Here is a 20,107-nt window from a genome sequence, read left to right on the forward strand (position 1 = left end):
TATTCGTGGTCTAGTTTGTTGGTTTTGCGATCGTTATGTATCCATACTTTATCTTTTACTTGGAATATCGTTTGCGTTTTGATAATTTTTCGAATCTGATCTCCCTGATATCGCTTTTTGTTTAATTCGGTAATTTTACTTTGACTATATAGGCGTTATATCGATTTTTCCAGAGCTTAAATAATTGTTCTTTAGTTAGGGTGAGGGTGTTTGATGTTGAGGATGGCGTATTAGCTTGTCGTCCAAATGTCAGTTCGAAAGGGGTATGTCCGGTCGTTTCGTATACTGAAGTATTATATCCCATACATATTAGTTTTAGGTTTTCGTCCCAATCGTTTCGTCGGTCGATTTTAAAATCTTTCACGGCCTGAATCTTTTTGGGATTGAAATTTACTCCTTCTTTTGTTACTACTTGTCTTAGATATTCTAACTCTGGTTTCAAAAATTCGCATTTGTCCGGTTGTATTTTTAATCCTAAATTTTGTAGTCTGTCTAATATAATAGCTAGATTTCGGTTATGCTCTTAGATGGTGCTTCTGAATATTATGATGTCTAGGTATACGAAACAGTTACTTCCTACTAATCCCCGTAGCGCAGTATCCATCATGCGTTGGAAGGTTGGCCGTACGTTTTTGAGTCCGAAGGGAATACGATTATAGTTTTTTTTTTTTATTATTTAATTTTTACTTTACAATTTGTCCAGCTGGACATTTGGTTAATTTTTCTAACTTAATTGCTAAATAACACGTGGATGGCTACTCCCCGCGGGATACCGTCTTCAAGTTTGACTATTTTATTTCTTTATTGAGGTCAGTGGAGTGTTTTCTTTTTAGTCTTCTTTCTATGAGAGTCTTGTTCGCTTCAGCAGCCAGCTGGTTTGGATGTGTCGCCGTTCTTTCCTTGTATTTTTCGACGTACCTCCCGATTTCTTCGTTGACCGTTGGTATTTATAAGTCTTTCCGTATATCCTCGTCTCTGACATACCATGGGGCGTTGACTGTTGTTCTGAGTATCTTCGATTGTAGCGACTATAGTTTATTTATGTGGCTCATTGCTGTTGAATAAATATATACTCATTCTGATGTAGTACTAAAGAAGTTGATTACTAACAACAATACTTCGCAAAACGCTTTTACAAACTACGAAAAATTACGTTGATCGCACAATTTCCTTAGTTGGAGATTGTTCACTCGGCTTAGATTCTGGAAAATTCAGGATTAACGCGAAACAAGAATCATTTCTATGAAAAGTCGTAAGACAGCAATAGCATATTTTCGACTTTTTACACAAAGAATTACGTATGTACTTACCTTAATATATCAAGGACTTTTTTGTTACAAGAATGGATGAGCTACATGCACATTTATCTTCTATATCTATCTTGTATATTTTATATACATGCTTATACGCATACATATAGATATACATGCTCTATTACGTTACGATAAGCCCAATTGTTAGGTTAAAAATAAGTAAAAAATGTGTAGAATTCGTTTTTCTTAGATCGTATGTAATATCAATTGTCGTAGAATATCGAGACTCTGTGTAAGTAATACACATTTTGAGTGGATCCGTTAACTTTCCCACGATCAATCTGTTAAGTTACGAGACGAGAAATTTTTAACTTACAATAAAAATGTATGAGCTTACCTTCGTTTATCTTCCGACGTATACGATTTTTCAAAGATTTGTAGCGGCACTAGGCCGCAGAGAACAATTATCTCTCCAACGGTTTCTTCGGTACATAGTAAAGCATCGCTGGAACACTGTTTACAAAAGACCGACGAAACACATACACGATAAAGCGTAGATGCTGACAGGCCGAAAGTGTCGGGAAACTTCAATAGGTCTAATGGTGCATCGATATCCCTTTCGTTCTTCGGTCAAATAATCGGAAGAAGGCTTATATAATAATAATAGCAGATGATTGCGAATACGTGCGTAGTAGGGATATTGAAAGATGACAAAGCGAAGAAAAGCTTATCACTGGAGGTCTAGGGTACATTGACCACACAGGATCTATTGACCAAGTGCTCCCTTGAAATTCCTACTGTAGCGGCTCATAGCCACGAAGAAAGTTTCGACGACTGCGACGTTCGAGGCCAGGACGTCGTCAAAGAATAAACCCCGACGCAAGGCCTTCGAAAAGGAAAACCATTTTTCTACCCCAAAAGAAAACATTCTCTTTCGGGGAACTCGGCATCCTGTATAACGGGAAACGAGGAAAAGCTTGACACTGAAGTTAAATGTTACGTCTTATTAAATTCCAAAGAATCCGATAGTATACCTCTCTGCATCATAAAATCTGCATTTGTAAAGAAGTATTGTGTGAGAGAGAAATCGGGTGTATCAAAAAAAAAAAAAAAATCAAAGGTTATTGAAATCAGATAAATCGTCCACTTTGTAAATAATTACCAGTTTTTCTTATTGAAAAATAAATCTTTTTTACTTAATTATCCAATCTTATCCGAAAGAAAGTTATTTTTAATAGTCTTTATCGCCGCTCTGATCGTGCTTATAGCTTCTATTGTAGACAGAACGTAAACATACTTTTAACTTCGGTTATCTTCGTTTTCTTATATCTCGTTTCTCTTGCTTTTTCTTTCTCCTTTCCTCTCTAGTGTCAGAGCAGCGATGTATATTGGCGTTTCTATACTCTCTATATTATACTGCTTATACTGCTGATTTTGTGTAATAAAGTTTACATAGTCTATCATATCGGAAATATTATTTACTTTATCATTATCATTTTACTTGCGAAACGTTTGAACTACGTGAAACAATTACTAGCGGCACTCGACAATAAACCTTCCAACGGTTTCTGTTCCTTGCAATACAAAGCAGGCTCTATCCCTCGGACAAGATGATTGCATACCTTCAACTAGCTTAAGAACCCGCCATAAATGTTAGGATTTCTGTAGTCAAGGTCCATCAAACAGATCAAATATGTTGTAGTTTTAACATTCCTTAATTTATTATCTACTCCAGAAAAATACGGGAAATCTGCTTTTCTCACGTATGATACTTCCCGCTAGCAAATTTCTCTCGAGGGCGGTTAGTATCCTTCTTCAACGTCCATATCCCCCACTTTCTTAACGAAGGCCTTTCTCGACGAATCCGATGATCTCGTATCCTTAGACATATCCCACCATAGTTTTCCTCTGCAGCATCATCGTGACGGAATGTCAGTCGTTAGACGGCAGTCAGAGTCGATAGTTGGTAGTTAGCAGTAATAGTTGACCCGAGTTCCTCCACATCTTAAGCAATCATCATCATAACTTCTATCGTGTCCAAGTCCAACTTGTAATCGCGAACCGCTCATAGTAATCGCGAGTTTTACGCAAAGTGTACATATAGAGTATTTGTTAATAAATATATATTGTTAACTATACTCGAGTGTTTCTTCAGCATTTAGCACGACCCACCAACTACATACTTTATCTCGGTACTTTATAGTTATACATTTCTACAGATTTTGTAAATTTTCTTTTTATAATGTATATAATAGTAACATAATTATTTTTCATAGATGACGTCGAAAAATCTTTTAAGAGGTGGAAAAGAAGTTCGAGAAAGGAAAGCATCAGATTTGGTAAATTTATTACATATATCCATCATATTTTAATATCTTAAAATTACTTATTCAATATTTGTACGTTAATAGTTATTTGGCAAATATGAGAAAATTGGTAAAAGGAATCGTGAGAAACAGAGGGCAAAGAAACAAGACGAAGAGGAACCAAATTTTGTTCCCAACACTGCAGAACGATTATCATATGCAACAATATCTGAAGGATTAGTGGTATTAGGATGTATTTCTGAAGTGACAAACTATGATTTGCTGATATCTTTGCCAGGCGGCTTAGTAGGTCGTGCCCAAATTACAGATATCAGTGAATGTTACACAAATTTGTTGCAAAATTTTGTCAAATCACAGGATTCTGAGACAAACGAATTTAAGTCCCTTCCTGAGTTATATACCTATGGAGATTACGTCGTATGTTATGTAAAAGCTATACAATCGCAAGAGATATTGCAAATTGCGATATCTCTTGAGCCCAGTCTAATAAATCAAAGTTTAGATGTTGCTTATTTAGATATTGGCTCAAAAATAGTATGTACTATTAGTAGTATAGAAGATCATGGTTATCTGGTAGACACAGGTTTAATAAACGTAAGAGCGTTTATTCCTACTAAGGAAAGTGGCAGTGAAAAATGTTTGTGTAAGTAAATTTAAATAATATATACATTTATGAAAAAAACTAACGATTATTACTAAGAAGTCTTATGTAGTTCCAGGTAAACAGCTTCTATGCTATGTTAAAGAAGTTAAAAATAATGAGAATACATCGACGATTACATTAACTTTGAAACGGAAGCTTGTTAAGACTATTTGTGAAACAGAAATTAAATCATTGGACAGCATGATGCCAGGCACAAAATTTGATCTTTCTATAAAGAAAGTGTTGTCTAATGGCTTATGTGTTTCATTAAATGAAAACAATATAGGATTCATAAATCAAATATATTTAGACGAGCCCTTATCTAAATATTCAAATAGTCTGACAATTACTGGAACATTATTATATATTTTGCCGACCATCAAATTTGCATACTTTAGCTCGACGATAGATAAATCTAGAGACAATACTATTAAGCCTGGAGATGTTGTAGAAGGAGCTACTGTTCTATTCAGAGAATCTCGTGGAATAGTACTACAATTAACTAAGAATGGAATACGGGGATTCGTTTCCTTGAAAAGAACAGGTGTTGAATATAATAAAATCATTGAAAAATTTGCACCTGGTACTACACATAAATGCAGAATATTATCATACAGCTGGTTAGATGGAATTTATCTCTGTACCATGCAGCGTTCGCTGCTGGAACAGAAGTACTTTTCATTGTCTGATTTTAAACCTGGCGACATGGTAAATGTAAAGATTACAGATATTGACAAAGTGAATGGTTTCGTTAATGTACAACTTGGTAAATTTAATGGACAAATTGCACCAGATCATATATCTGACGAAGGTTTAAGTGCCTTAAACAAGCTGAAAGTCGACGAAGAAGTAGAAGCAAGAGTCTTGTTCGTTCATATAGGCCGGAAAAAAGTATATCTCACTTTGAAAAGGTCTTTAATAACGAGTGACTTGCCCATTTTAGCGAACATACAAGACGCGAAAATTGACTCGAAACACCACGCAACTATCATTCAAATACATAAGCGTGGAATATTGGTAAAGTTCTTCGGGGATGTTAAAGGTTGGATTTCACATACTGCTCTCGACACGGAAACATCTAACGTAAATTGGAACTGTTCGATTGGACAAACAATTTTGGTAAAAGTTCAAACAGTGAACACAGATTCGGGAGAGATAACTGTAAAAATGGTTAATCAGGACATACAAGTTGAAAAAGCAGCATTCGATATTGGTGAAGAAGTAGAAGGCACAATAATAGAATCATCCACTCAAGGGTTATATTTAAGAATCAGTAGAAATGAAGGACAAACTGTTAGTACAGGATTTTTACCAGCTGGTCACATGTCACCTTGTATGGAGATTGCAGCTCTACTGGCATCAAAATATGTTCCTGGTGATACACTTTCAGCTCTTGTATTTGCTACAGTACCTAATTTAATTTTAACTAGGACTATTGTAACTCAAGGAAGATACAGGAATTTTGAGAAACTGAAAATAGGAGACTGTATACCTTGTACGATCAAAGATATGGAGCCAGATGGTATAAGACTAATTTTACCAGTTTCAGAATGTACGCCATTTGGATATGTGTCCTATAGTAACGTTAGTAATTTTAATCTACTGCACACAAACCAAATTTTAATGGCAAAAATATTTTCTATTAACAAGAAAGAACAACAATTAGGACTAACATTGTCGCTAAAGAAAATATACGATGATCTATCTGATCCTAAAAGTCGAATGGTGGCAGCATTGGATACATTGATCCTGTATTTTAATAAATTAGTAGAACTTTCAAGTAATTCATATTACAAAAACAGACCAATTTCATCTGTAAAATTAGGGCAGAGAGTTACTGGAAAGATTGAAAAAATTACGGCTGATGGTTTGGTTGTTCAATTACAGAATAACTTGCTAGGTATAGTGTCTAAGAATCATTACTCTGATAATAAAAAAATAGGGGACAAAATTTCTGGGACGATTATATGGATAAATTACGTACACGAGCTTGTCGAATTGACCACGTTATCGTCAATAATGCACAAAATAAGTGCCAAACAAAATAAGCAAATACAATTCCCGGACGGCAAATTGCTACGTGGTAGAATCTTAATGGTGACAAATTGGTTTATCTTGATATTCCTACAAGGTATTGGTAAAGGAACTTTAGCTGCGATACCTGTACGTCGTCACATAAACGATTTACAGCCAGATCTAACACCTTATACTATTCATTCTAAAGTTAAATGTTACGCCTTATTAAATTCCAAAGAATCCAATATTATGCCTCTCTGCATCATAAAATCTGCATTTGAAAACAAGTATGATGTGAGAGAGAAATCGAATAATAATAATTACTTAAAAAGGAAGAAACAAAACCAAGAGAACGTGGTACTTGCCAAAAAAATAAAAATTCAAAAGTTACTGGAAGTACCGAATGTGTAAAACAAAGGGAAGTTAAATCAACCTACCTCTTCGACCGTTGGGTCTTCGTGGTGCTTCTGACATTGGTAAAATGTAGTCATAAACTTTGGACACAGAAATATGGATGGTACGATAAGCCTACGGTCTATTCATCTGTGGATATAATATTTGCGATTCGTGATGTAATCGCACGTGGGTTACCTCATTGCTTATTGCCCCAGTTTAGCCGGTTTCTCCAGCTGGTTTACGATCAATTGCCTGCAACCTGTGAAGCAAAAAAATCAGACTGCACAAGAATTTTGTAGGTAAATCTGTCTTATACTATTCATTCTAAAATAGAACGATATATCTCATTAAGTTCCTCGGAATAAAATATTATGCCCATTTGCATGGTAAGGTTTGCATTTGAAAAGAAATACTCTGTAGAAGACAAGTTGTGCGATAATAATAACTTTAAAAAAGTTGATATTTTTAATTTCATAGAGTGCTTATTTCATAAATGAATTTATAGGAATGTCCTGAAGAAAGCACTTGTTTAAACATCACTATGTAAAAGCATGAGAATCTCGTTCAAAATGTATATCCAGTTTGAAGAGCAGTGTGGTATTCAGAAAGGTCTGGTTTGTGTTCAGCAAATATTTATACAATATGAAGAGAAGCGAGGTAACGAAGATAATAAAATATTTTGACACATTACTTTACAGGATGTCAGCAACAACTTAATACACAATATCTAAGAATATTTTGAAAATTTACTTCTATTTTATGGCTACAGATGCAAAAACATACTGTTAATATTGATATATACAGTGGCTTGGTAAAGTATTTACATAAGTCACAGAAAACTTTAATATTCATATTGTGTGTTGTATATAAAACATTTTGTTAGCACCATGATAATATTGTCCTATTTATATTGCCAATTTGAAAATATATATAAAAGTTGCAGGATATTTAATGTAAACTTATTGTTACTTCGGCCGGCTCTCTACCTAGACCAGGCCACATACCGCCGGCTGGCTGGCAATCAGATGTCCGCACATCCTCACGGCGTACTCTCAATAGCCTCAAGGACCCATCATAAATTTTAGCAATTTCCAGCTAAGGCCCTTCAGATCCAACAAACACCTCTTTAGTAATTCGTTTTCTAACAGTTTACTGTTTACTACGGGAAGATTCGGGAAAGTTCGTTTTCTCACGTATGATGCTTCCCACTCGCCACTTTCTCTCAGTGACAGTTAGCCCCTTTCTCACCCACCAACCTCGAAAATTAACCAATTACCAACGAAGCCTATTTCTTTCACTATCATAGCGAAACCCTGTCTTTAATGAATCAGCTCATCTGATGTCCGTGGATCCACCCATCACAAGTTTTCCTTCGCAGCATCATTTTCATAGAGAGTTAGTTGCTCTTTCGTTTTCGACCATTCAAACTTGCGTTATTCTACTCGAACTCAGAAATTACAATTACTCTCTAGCAACTCATATTTAGTTTGTACATAAGCTGTTATAATAAACTGTAACTTGTAATTTGTTATATCAGTGTCATATTCAATTTAACCACCTCTATTATCCTAACCGAAATAGGGGATCGATCATTTCGTGGTGTCGATTGTCTAATCGTAACGGGAATTTACGACTTCCGTTGACGTGCTTCCTCGCGATCGCGTCTCTCCGGGAGTAAACGAAATACTTATATTTAGTATAAAATTAATATACAGTATGTATAGTCATTTTAAGCGTATAATGTGTTATATTAAAAATGGTCCCACTGAATACTGAGACTTACTGATTTTATGAATGATTGTTTATTTAAATATTTTTATAATCTCTGCAAAATATATGTACATGTACTTGTACTAAATATCTTATAATTTCTGCATTCATTTTCAGAATCGTTTAAGATTTTAAAAATATAATTATGATAGTTGGATGTCAATACAGCATCAATGAAATTTGAAAATGTTTCGTATAATACGCGTATGGTAATCATAAAAGGTCTACCAACACTTTCAGAAGCCATGGAATAAAAGTGAAAGAACAAAATAAATTGACATGTTCTAATTATTTTTTTCATTTTGTGTCAATGTTTCGAGAACAATACAATTCATTTCTTCAGATCTGCCCAAGTTACGATTGGAATACGATTAGAAACTGGGGAGTTATAAATATGTCATCCAATAATTAGTATTAAAGTTTTTTTTTTAATATGAACTACATGAATTGATAGTTAAAGACAAGTTTGAATCGATCGATAGTCCAATTTAAAATTGGAATAATTTGACGCGATAAACGTGATTGGTAAACAAAATCCTTTTATAGCCGTGAGTGGCAACATTCGTTTCGAAGTTTCACCCTAGACAAACGAGATGGTACTTTCTTGTGCGTTAGCGCAGAATGCGTCTGCCAATGCGGAAATCGGCCATATTGTAATCGCTATATTATTTGCACGTTGTGTTAGCGAAATCAGTGGTGATAATCTCGTGGTGTCTCAAATGTTTAATAAACTAGGAGAGGGAAGCGTGGGAAAAAATGTAAATAACTCGAGTAGCAAACTCGGTCGGCGGCGAATTCACACTCGTACCAAATCGTGTCAAAGATTTTTCAAGTAAAAGCGAGCATCGTGACGTGATCTAGATATAAAACCCTATTGTAAAACGATCGTGTGTCTCGAGTCTCGTAGCATCGAGCGACTACTTTCAGACACATCGAATCGTAAATTCCGAGTATTCGTCACGGTGTGTGACGTTGCCGATAATTCCGTGCTATGGCCCGTGCTTTTCGGTATCGCGACGCATCACCTCTCCTTCCCTTATTCTTTTCGTAAAGTCTCCGTAAGAGCGTTAGCTAAAATTCTACTGTTGGTCTACGTAACACTGACGTTTTCTAGTGAAATCGTGTACACATTTACTTTGGACGAATTAATCAAGTGAAAACCCATATCTACTTGTGTAAGAGGCATACAGCCCGTGAGTATTTTCTATTTTATAAAGAATGGCTCGTATTTGTGAAATATGCGATTATATATATACGGGTCCGTAGGTTTTAACTTTGGAACATAAAAAATGTCAAAGGCACTGTGTTCAAATGAACGCGTCTTCTTTCTCTTTCTTTTCCATCTTGTCGTCCTATCACTCTATCCTTGTCTCTCCTCCGACCGTATCCCATTCTCGCGGTCTCTCTCTCACTCACTCACCACTCACTCACTCACTCACTCACTCACTCACTTACTGTCACTCTCCATTTCTTCCCTCCTGCGCCCAGTTTACCGTCTCTTTCTCGCGTTTTTTTACTCTCTAACCTCGTGAACGCGGGGTTAGGTTATAATAAAAAACACCATCGCGTCAGGCTGAAAACCTTACTTTAAGACATCAAAAATTGGTGACCAATCCATATACTGGGGGTGTATTGGTAGTATTGGTAGATAAACTTTTGGCATTCTAAAGGGAAGTTTAACCCTGCTGCAATCTTCGAATTTTTACACTTCAATTTTGTTTTAATTTTAGCAGTAAAAGAGATTTATAATATGTTGTTATTTCTCTATTTAGAGGTAGGATCACAATAGCCATTAGTTTATTCTTCGGAGAGGTTTATCACACCGTTCTGAGCTTAACGACCTTTATTGCACTTTCTTACATGGACTGAGTAAAAAAAAGACAAAAGAATTCCTTAAACCTATTGATTAAACGTATCGATTATATCTAGAACTATCTTCTAGTTACTATTTATTGTAACTAGCGCATCTGCATATAGATGGCGAGCGCGAACTCACGTTGTCATTTTCAACATAGTATTTTAAGAAAATATTTATCTTAAAATTGAGATGAGCAGTCATGCATACCAATAACAGTCTTTTCATATCTTACCTGAATTTGAAATATTTTTTAACATCAAAAAATACCACTGGATAAAAAATGATCGAAAGAACGCAGCAGGGTTAATTGAGCCAATGAACTTGAAAATTATATCGGCCTCGTATCAAAATCATGAATGTGCAAATTTTTCAGCAAAAAAGTTGGCACTTTTTAGTTTTAACTATATGAATTAAAGGTACAAATGACGATGGTACGAATAAGTGACGATGATTATGGTTTAAACTTGATTCTAGTTATTTTACGTTAAATTGTGAATCTCTATAATCTATTGAATCGCATATTTATGGCATTGCTACAAGAGAAACGATATCTTCGAGAAAGATAGGGAGAAATGGAAAATATATAGTATATATACAATGTCGAAAGAGCTGGCAAACCGTTTTGATCAAATCGTGATAAGAAAGCTTCGAATTATTTTAGATTTGAAAAACTATCCAAGATGGAAATCTTGATTTTAATACATTTAAATTCATACGATTGAGGAAAGAGAATTCAGAGTTAGATGAGAGAATAGGATACGTGTTGTACACGATTGTAATATTTTAGCAACATTTTCAATTCTTGTGACATATTGTATCGCGTAAATCTACTTGTTACTATAATCACAAATTGTGTCTCTTGGAAACGCAAAATAGAGATTCTTCATATTATAGTCTTGTATCCAAATAATAAACAATGTTTGTACGTCCCTTATCTTTTCTTTCTTCTTCCTTCATAGAGGTAGAGCCTATAACAGCAGGAAACGAGCAGAACGTTGATTTAAACGTATGCCGACATTAGAGGAGAAGAAGAAAATATTGGAGAAGAATTAGGAATAACCAAGGAAGAAACAGAAATTAGTTTTCACCATCCAACTTACCTATACCCGAATGCGATCTAGAGCTGCATCGCTAATGATAATTTTCCTCCTTTTGTAAACTACATAGAGAGTTAAGATCAGAATATTGTTAATAAACATATAACTAAATAAAATCGACTAAATTACTAGTTACAAGACATTGAAATTATTTATTTATTCCAAGAAAACTCTAATCCTTCTCGCGCTAGTACTCCTGCCCATAGCAGGCAGGCCGTAACGTGGAGTTTATTTATCAGTCGCATTAATACGGTAGTCAAAGCTACTCCTATGGTTATATCAACGAATTAGATTATCAAGAATACGATAGTTTGGAAATTTAAAATAGTGTTGCGCTTTAGAAAGGAGCGACAAGTTTTTGAATCCGTTCTGTTGTCGCGAAAGTATTTAAACGATCTTCTGGGATATTCAGAATAGTGCCGCGATTTAGAAAGGTGCGACAAGTTTTCAATCTATTCCATTCAGTCGTTCGTCTCGTTTCGAAAATAACGAACGAGAGTCGAACCAATTGAAATAGTCTAAAGACTATTTCTGGTGGCAGCTACTACCGTTTTGATTTAAATATAATTCGAGAAATCTAAGATTCTACATATAGAGTAACGCATAATCGGTTACGAACACCGAAGATCAAGATCAGATCGTAACAGATGCCAATACTTTATTAACATCCATTGTGCTCCTACAATTAACTTCTACAACTTAATATATACGTCTGCCCGCTAGCAACTTTCTCTCGACGGCGGTTGCCATCCCTCCTCACTCACCGACCTGGTAGATCAACCAATTAACAGCGACGTCCATTTCCCCCACTTTCCTAACGAAACTTTCCCTAACGAATCCGATCCTCTCGTACTCTTAGCCAAACCCATCACAGTTTTCCTCCGCAGGGCCATCGGCACAGAAAGACAGTTCTTCTACGTTCCTTGAGCAGTCGTTATATAAGATTATATCGCGCACTCTGCTCAATCGCTATCTTAACTCATCGTCTATCAGTCGAGTTGTAACCGAGAATTGCGAATCGTCAAGTGTAATCGCGAGTCCTACGTCGAAAAAAGTAAAGCGTCGAAAGTGAGAACAAAAAAAGGAGAGAATATGCTACACACCGAAAAAATAAAAATTGAAAAATTACAGAAAATACAAAAGATGAAAAACAAAGGAAAACGAAACAGAGAGAAACCAGTGAAAGATTTAGAGAAGGAATATTCTAAGAAAATGTGTGTTGAACAAACAGGAGAAGAAAAGATAAAACTGGAAGATACGGATTACGAGCAGAAGCCAAGGATATCTCCGTGTGGATTTTTCTGGGATGGCAACCCCAATTTATCTCTCGATCAGGATAAAGAGTCATCCAGCGATAGTGAAGATGAAGTAGAGAAAAAGCCAAAACTGAGAAATAAGAAATTAAGTGCCGCTGAACGTCGAGAACAAGAAAGACAGAAGGAAGGCGAAATTCGCCAACGAGAAGAAGCGCTGGCCAACAACCAGTTACCAAATTCCGTGGATCAGTTCGATAGACTAGTTTTAGCTAGTCCAGACAGTTCAATAGTATGGTTACAGTATATGGCATACCATTTACAGGCAACAGAAATAGAGAAAGCAAGAGCAGTTGCGAGAAGAGCGGTGAAAACAATTAACTTTAGAGAGGAGAATGAAATATTAAATGTTTGGAATGCGTGGTTGAATTTAGAGTCTGAATTTGGGATCCCTAAAACATTGAATAATGTTTTTCAAGAGGCAGTGAGGTCTAACGACTCACGAAAAATATACAGCCACATGTTGACAGTTCATGTCAAGGCTGGCAGGCAGATGGAAGTGGAGAAAACAATATCTACCATGATTGCGAAGTTTAAATATATTCCTGAGACATGGTTTAATTGTGGAGAAGCTTTGATAAAAATGGGTTTGAAGGACAAATCAAGGCATATTATGCAGAGAGCATTGCAATCTTTGCCAGCATCTGAACGTATGTACATAACAGAAATAAAATGTCATAAAGAATAAAATACTAATATAATATGAATTTTACAGATGTAAATCTAATGGCTCGGTTTGCGATTATGGAGAACAAATTTGGGGATAAAGAGAGAGCACAAACTTTGTTTGAACAAATTCTAAGTTCTTATCCAAAACGGGTGGATATATGGTCTTGTTATATCGACTCCTTAGTGAAATCTAATGATATTGATATAGCAAGGTAAAAATATTTTTTCAACTATATTTTGTCATTTTAATTTCATAGAGAATTTACCTTGTAATAATTTGTATTTACAGGAAAGTTCTAGAGAGAGCAGTTGTTCAGACATTACCGCCTAGAAAGATGAAGATCCTCTTTAAAAAGTTCATCAATTTTGAAGAACAGCATGGTACTCAGGAAGACGTGACTCGTGTTCAACAAATGGCTGTAGAATATGTAGAGAAGCAGTGTACAAAATGATCAAAAATAATAAAACATTTTGACACGTACTTCATTACATCGTGCGAGCAAAACCTTAATTTCACAATACCTAAAAAAGTCCAGTTATGTAAAGTTTCCCCATTCAATAACTTCATGTTGTTATTTATAATATTTATAGTTTTCACCTTCTAAATCTGATGTTTCCATGATCTCTGTACCATCTTCATTATAAGTTTTTTCTTCATCGAATATAATATTTCCATTGCTACTGTTTTCGTAACTTACTTTACACTTTCTTTTCATTTTGGGGATTGCAAAATTGTTTTGTGTTTTATATTAGTTTATTGAATTAGAAACGAACATAATAATAGAAGTAGAACGAAATGGATCACACCGAATTTAATAAAATAATATAAAACAGAAATTGTTGTTCATTTATTATCACGTTATGAAACGAAAGAAACTTTTAGGACAACCTAAGAGTTTCTCCAACTATTAGTGACCATAGTACAGAATCAAAAAATATTCGATGAGTTTACTCTTGCTAGAGAAGTTACATGGCGATCCAGATTCTTCGATCTGCTCGAGGGAATCATGTTGAATATAAATGTCTTTGGCAATTCGTAAAGGGCTCAATGTACATTAATGTGAAAAATCATTGTCACTATCTGAAGTACTCTAAATACGTTGTCTCTTGTGTGACATCGATCACATCTTAATCTACATCAGAGATAAGACTTCCTTCCCGACCTTGGGACTCTTTTGCACACGTCACTACCTTATCATCATAACCTACTTCGAGCCCCTCAACATCCCCAAACCAAAACATATATAAGCAGAGACTTCAGCAAGCTCGGCTAGTTCTTGTTTAGCCTTTCTCTAATTCAGTATATTATTCGACCCAAAAGGATACAATCAGGTCAAAAAACAGTTTGATTTCATTAGGATTTGTTTCAACCCATTTATCGGGATGATTCAATCGCTGTTTTGACATTATTTGTGCAGCATATATATTTGTTTGATTCGGAATAATTTGAAATATTTCATTCGTAACAAAAAGAAAATAAAACTACGCGGTTTAGTATAATCAAAAAATTTAGATTGATGTATATTGATTCCCTGTGAAGTCGAAAATCTGATATTCGCTTGACTGCCCAAAGGAATATACCAATTTGTATCATACCCCTCTTCTTGTGTATTATTTTCATCATTGCCGTCATCGTCAACTTCACTATTCAATTCAATTCGACGACAATGTACTGAAGATGCTATTATCATATTAGATAAACTGTTCGAAGGACTTTTCTCTCTATCTGACAACACTCGACATCGTTCGGAGGGATTTGATAAAAATGTATGGTAGCATAATCTTCATTTGAAATCATATTATCTTTTGGGGTTAAGTAAAAAATTAAATAGAAGACAATAGAAATATGTATCGCGTAATAAAAAATTCATCATGGCGCCACGGGCAATCCCTGTAAAACTAGCCTGACTTTCAACGTGTTAATAATCTATGATCGTATACATAAAAAAGAAAGAAATAAATATATTTTTAGTACTACACAAGATTACTATGTCTTGTATCATTCTGTCATACACGAAAAAATAAATTAGCATGTGTTTTAAAAGTGAAAGAAGTTACGTTTCTTGGTATGCAGAACTTTCATGATAACAGACTAGTATAAAAAATTGTTATTCTGCGGTTTCCGTTACACCGGGGATCACCCCTGTTCGGCTTCTAGCATCGAATAGAATACATACGTGCGAAGAAACACGTTTAACTTAATGTTGTTACTTCCCAAGTGTATGCGTTCTTAACGAAACTTTATCGTCGAATTTTTTGAAAACGAAGCTTTGTTTGAAAAATTGTCGCTTTATATGTTCGATTTATTTTTACATGGGGAATCATTTTTTTCGGCTTCTACCACAATTTTCGGAACATCTTGCATCGATATATATTGGACCACGATCTTTCCCGATTAAAATTTAAACTATTTATTACAATTTAGTACTTTTTGCAACTAGAATTTTTAGTACGTGTATAAACTAAACACGGAAACTTTATGGAAATTGCAAAAATTTTCGGAAATGGACGTCTTGTTTTTTTTCGCAATGAATGTCTTATCGATATCAACAATTTAACCATCTGTAAAATCTGCGAAACGGTTATTCTTAAAATATTTGATATTTAGTTCTTTCTCCAGAATATCCAAAATTTAGAAACTCCGAAACGAAATCCCAAGAACATTCGTAAGACTTAAAATACGGATGCTTCTAAAACTTGTGGAATTTAAGTCTTGCGAATATCCTAGGGATGTCTAAAATGAACGTAGGACGTTTAGATATAAACTGACCATGAACATGTATTCTTTGGACTTACGGTGCTGTCCGAATAATTGAATATAATTATAAGTCAGTATAAATGGATGCGAAATAATACGTACAGATTATAGTAAATTTACGAAGTGAAATAAAATAAAAACTATAAAAATAAAACTATGAAAAATAAAAATATAAAATATAAGAGTATAAAAAATAAAAAACTATAAAATAGAAAACTAGATTACTGGACCGTTAAGATATGAATTGGACAGATAAATTGGTATAAGGTAACATCTGATGAAATCAACTAAAATAGATTTGTATATGTGTATCTGAAAATGTATAAATAAATAAATATATATGTGTGTACAAAAGAGGTTTGAATGTATTTTAAACACTTCTGGTGAATAGCCAGAGTTTTTCCATATCATATCCTTGCTTTTGGAAGTATCTTCGCAAATATTTTGTCTGTTGCTGCTTAATTTCTCAAGAGTATCGTAAATTGTTTTCTCTGAATGAAAACTTCTCATCACTACGTTGCCATATTTTAATCATTTTCGAACAAGGAACTAGAACAATTCTGAAAGAAACAGATTCATTTCTAAAGTCAAAAAGAAACACATGTCCGGAGACGTGGGCAAACACGAAGTAATTTGTAGATATTTTCATATGTGTATATGAAAATAGATAAAAATATAAATCAATAAATATTAGGTCGTCCAGAAAGTTGTTTTCGCGTTCGCCGCTCGGAACCTTCTCTCGTTCCGCTTAAGTGAACAAACCACCAGATCACTCTACCGTCAATCGTGTGGTCACTTGTTATCCCCTGCTATGGCAAGAGAACAGTTCTCGACGTTAGTAGAAAGTGTATCGAGTGTTTCTTGCGTTGTGAAAGATGGAAAAGCAAAAGATGCATTTTCGTCACGTTATGTTTCACTGTTTTAAAAACGACAGTACGCCTAAAAACTTTGCAAAGGAGATTTGTGACGTTTATGGTATTTGGTCTATAACTGTTCAAACAGTTCAGAATTGGTTTAGGAGGTTTAGAGCCGGAAATTTTTATCTGAAAGATGAAGATCGCAGCGGACGTCCATCCATCACTGATACTGACCTTATCAAGGCTTGTTCGTGAGATAGCAGATGCTTTAAGTATTCCGCGAACAACGATTCATGAACATTTAAAAAAGCTTGGGTACCTTAATCCCTACGAAGTGTGGGTCCGCATCAACTGACGGAGAACAATCTCCTGAATCGAATCTCGACATGCGATTTGTTAATTCAATGCAAGAAAAGAGAGCCATTTTTAAAAAAGTTAATTACTGGGGAGGGAAGTTGGATTCTCTTGGAGTCGAGATAAGTGTCCTCCAACGGTAGCAAGACCTGGACTTCACCCGAAGAAGGTGCTGCTTTCAATTTGGTGGGACTGTAAAGGTATCCACTACTACGAATTACTTCCGGAAGAGCAAACGATCAACAGCAAAAAATATTGCACCCAACTCGAAAAACTTGAGGAGACCATTATCACAAAACGTCTTGAAGGGGTGAACAGACGTGGCGTCGTATTCCACCACGATAACGCGAGGCCACACGTTTCTTTAGCGGTGCGAACGAAACTTCTAAAGTTTGATTGGAACATTTTACCACATCCTCCATACTCTCCAGACTTTGTACCATCGGACTATTATTTGTTCTTCTCCCTAAAGAATTTTCTTCGCAATAGAAAATTCAAATCAGTAAACTAAGTGAAAATCGGCTTCGAAGAATATTTTAAAAGTAAGCCAAGAGAATTTTGGAAAAATGGCATTATGAGACTCCCGGAGAGATGGCAAAAGGTGATAGAAGAGAAAGGATCATACATTATTTAAGAAAGGTACACAGAAGGAAATATATTTTCTACTTACCTCCTATTTAAAAAACGAAAAGAACTTTCCGGATAATCTGATAAATAAGTTTTTATTATTATTTATCTTTATTTTTTATGACCGTCGTTTCTAGGATTTTAAAACTCGTTATTTTGTAACGTAGGATTATTTTGAAGTTCAGCGGATTTTTTATGAGGATTGCTGTCCCTCCACCTTGTGTTGTGTTCGGTCCGTCTTGTCTTACAAGGGAGTAGTTTTTGAAATGTATTTTGTGTATTTTGTTTAATTTTGTTTCTGAGATAAGTACGATATCGGGGGTTTCTTTATTTAGTAGGGTTAGCATACTATATCTTGTTTGGTTAGAAATTGGGGAGTTGGCATTTATTGAAATTATTTTCAGATGTTTTAAGTTTAAATGACTCGTTCTTTTCTGTAATTGTTGATTTGGTGGATTTGGGTTAGTCATCTTCTATACCATTGATAATGATGATGATAGGTCAATCCTTTCTTCGTGTGTTTTTAATGATTGTTTCAGTTCGTTCAATTGTGTTTGTTGTTCATGTAAGGCTTTGAGTATGCTTTTTTTGAAATCTTCGATAACGTTTATTATGTTTAGTTGGGCTATGGTTTCGATTGGGATAGGATTTTTATTTACACGGGGTAATATATTTGTTTGATGTAGCTGATTTTCTGGGGCTTGGTTTCTGCTTATTTCCTGTTCTAAGCCATCTGTTTCGATCGTTCGCGGAGAGACGCGATTGCGAGGAACCGCGTCAACGGGAGTCGTAAATTCCCGTTACGATTAGAATAATCGACGCCACGAAATGATCGATCACCTATTTCGGTTAGGATAATAGAGGTGGTTAAATTGAATATGACACTGATATAACAAATTACAAGTTACAGTTTATTATAACAGCTTATGTACAAACTAAATATGAGTTGCTAGAGAGTAATTGTAATTTCTGAGTTCGAGTAGAATAACGCAAGTTTGAATGGTCGAAAACGAAAGAGCAACTAACTCTCTATGAAAATGATGCTGCGAAGGAAAACTTGTGATGGGTGGATCCACGGACATCAGATGAGCTGATTCATTAAAGACAGGGTTTCGCTATGATAGTGAAGGAAATAGGCTTCGTTGGTAATTGGTTAATTTTCGAGGTTGGTGGGTGAGAAAGGGGCTAACTGTCACTGAGAGAAAGTGGCGAGTGGGAAGCATCATACGTGAGAAAACGAACTTTCCCGAATCTTCCCGTAGTAAACAGTAAACTGTTAGAAAACGAATTACTAAAGAGGTGTTTGTTGGATCTGAAGGGCCTTAGCTGGAAATTGCTAAAATTTATGATGGGTCCTTGAGGCTATTGAGAGTACGCCGTGAGGATGTGCGGACATCTGATTGCCAGCCAGCCGGCGGTATGTGGCCTGGTCTAGGTAGAGAGCCGGCCGAAGTAACAATAAGTTTACATTAAATATCCTGCAACTTTTATATATATTTTCAAATTGGCAATATAAATAGGACAATATTATCATGGTGCTAACAAAATGTTTTATATACAACACACAATATGAATATTAAAGTTTTCTGTGACTTATGTAAATACTTTACCAAGCCACTGTATATATCAATATTAACAGTATGTTTTTGCATCTGTAGCCATAAAATAGAAGTAAATTTTCAAAATATTCTTAGATATTGTGTATTAAGTTGTTGCTGACATCCTGTAAAGTAATGTGTCAAAATATTTTATTATCTTCGTTACCTCGCTTCTCTTCATATTGTATAAATATTTGCTGAACACAAACCAGACCTTTCTGAATACCACACTGCTCTTCAAACTGGATATACATTTTGAACGAGATTCTCATGCTTTTACATAGTGATGTTTAAACAAGTGCTTTCTTCAGGACATTCCTATAAATTCATTTATGAAATAAGCACTCTATGAAATTAAAAATATCAACTTTTTTAAAGTTATTATTATCGCACAACTTGTCTTCTACAGAGTATTTCTTTTCAAATGCAAACCTTACCATGCAAATGGGCATAATATTTTATTCCGAGGAACTTAATGAGATATATCGTTCTATTTTAGAATGAATAGTATAAGACAGATTTACCTACAAAATTCTTGTGCAGTCTGATTTTTTTGCTTCACAAGTTGCAG

At 35.0% G+C, this 20,107-nt stretch overlaps 1 protein-coding gene and 2 long non-coding RNA genes across 3 annotated transcripts; 2 read left to right on the top strand and 1 right to left on the bottom strand.

Annotated features, from left to right (window-relative positions):
* Positions 1-3,290: 3,290 nt before the first annotated feature.
* LOC139994691 (rRNA biogenesis protein RRP5-like) lies at positions 3,291-13,823 on the top strand. Its single transcript, XM_072017579.1, has 7 exons — positions 3,291-3,445; positions 3,530-3,592; positions 3,665-4,223; positions 4,294-6,644; positions 12,492-13,323; positions 13,389-13,554; positions 13,632-13,823. The coding sequence occupies exons 2-7, from the start codon at positions 3,530-3,532 to the stop codon at positions 13,792-13,794; spliced, it is 4,134 nt and encodes a 1,377-aa protein (XP_071873680.1). The 5' UTR covers positions 3,291-3,445; the 3' UTR covers positions 13,795-13,823.
* Positions 6,936-7,940, top strand: LOC139994692 (uncharacterized). Its single transcript, XR_011801697.1, has 3 exons — positions 6,936-7,021; positions 7,141-7,244; positions 7,334-7,940. It is a non-coding gene; the product is annotated as an uncharacterized lncRNA (long non-coding RNA).
* A 4,857-nt stretch (positions 13,824-18,680) lies between the features above and the next one.
* Positions 18,681-20,059, bottom strand: LOC139994819 (uncharacterized). Its single transcript, XR_011801764.1, has 3 exons — positions 19,974-20,059; positions 19,751-19,854; positions 18,681-19,661 (listed from the first exon to the last, which is right to left on the bottom strand). It is a non-coding gene; the product is annotated as an uncharacterized lncRNA (long non-coding RNA).
* Positions 20,060-20,107: the final 48 nt, after the last annotated feature.

This window comes from Bombus fervidus, chromosome 15 (assembly GCF_041682495.2).
Source record: "Bombus fervidus isolate BK054 chromosome 15, iyBomFerv1, whole genome shotgun sequence".
NCBI lineage: Eukaryota > Metazoa > Arthropoda > Insecta > Hymenoptera > Apidae > Bombus > Bombus fervidus.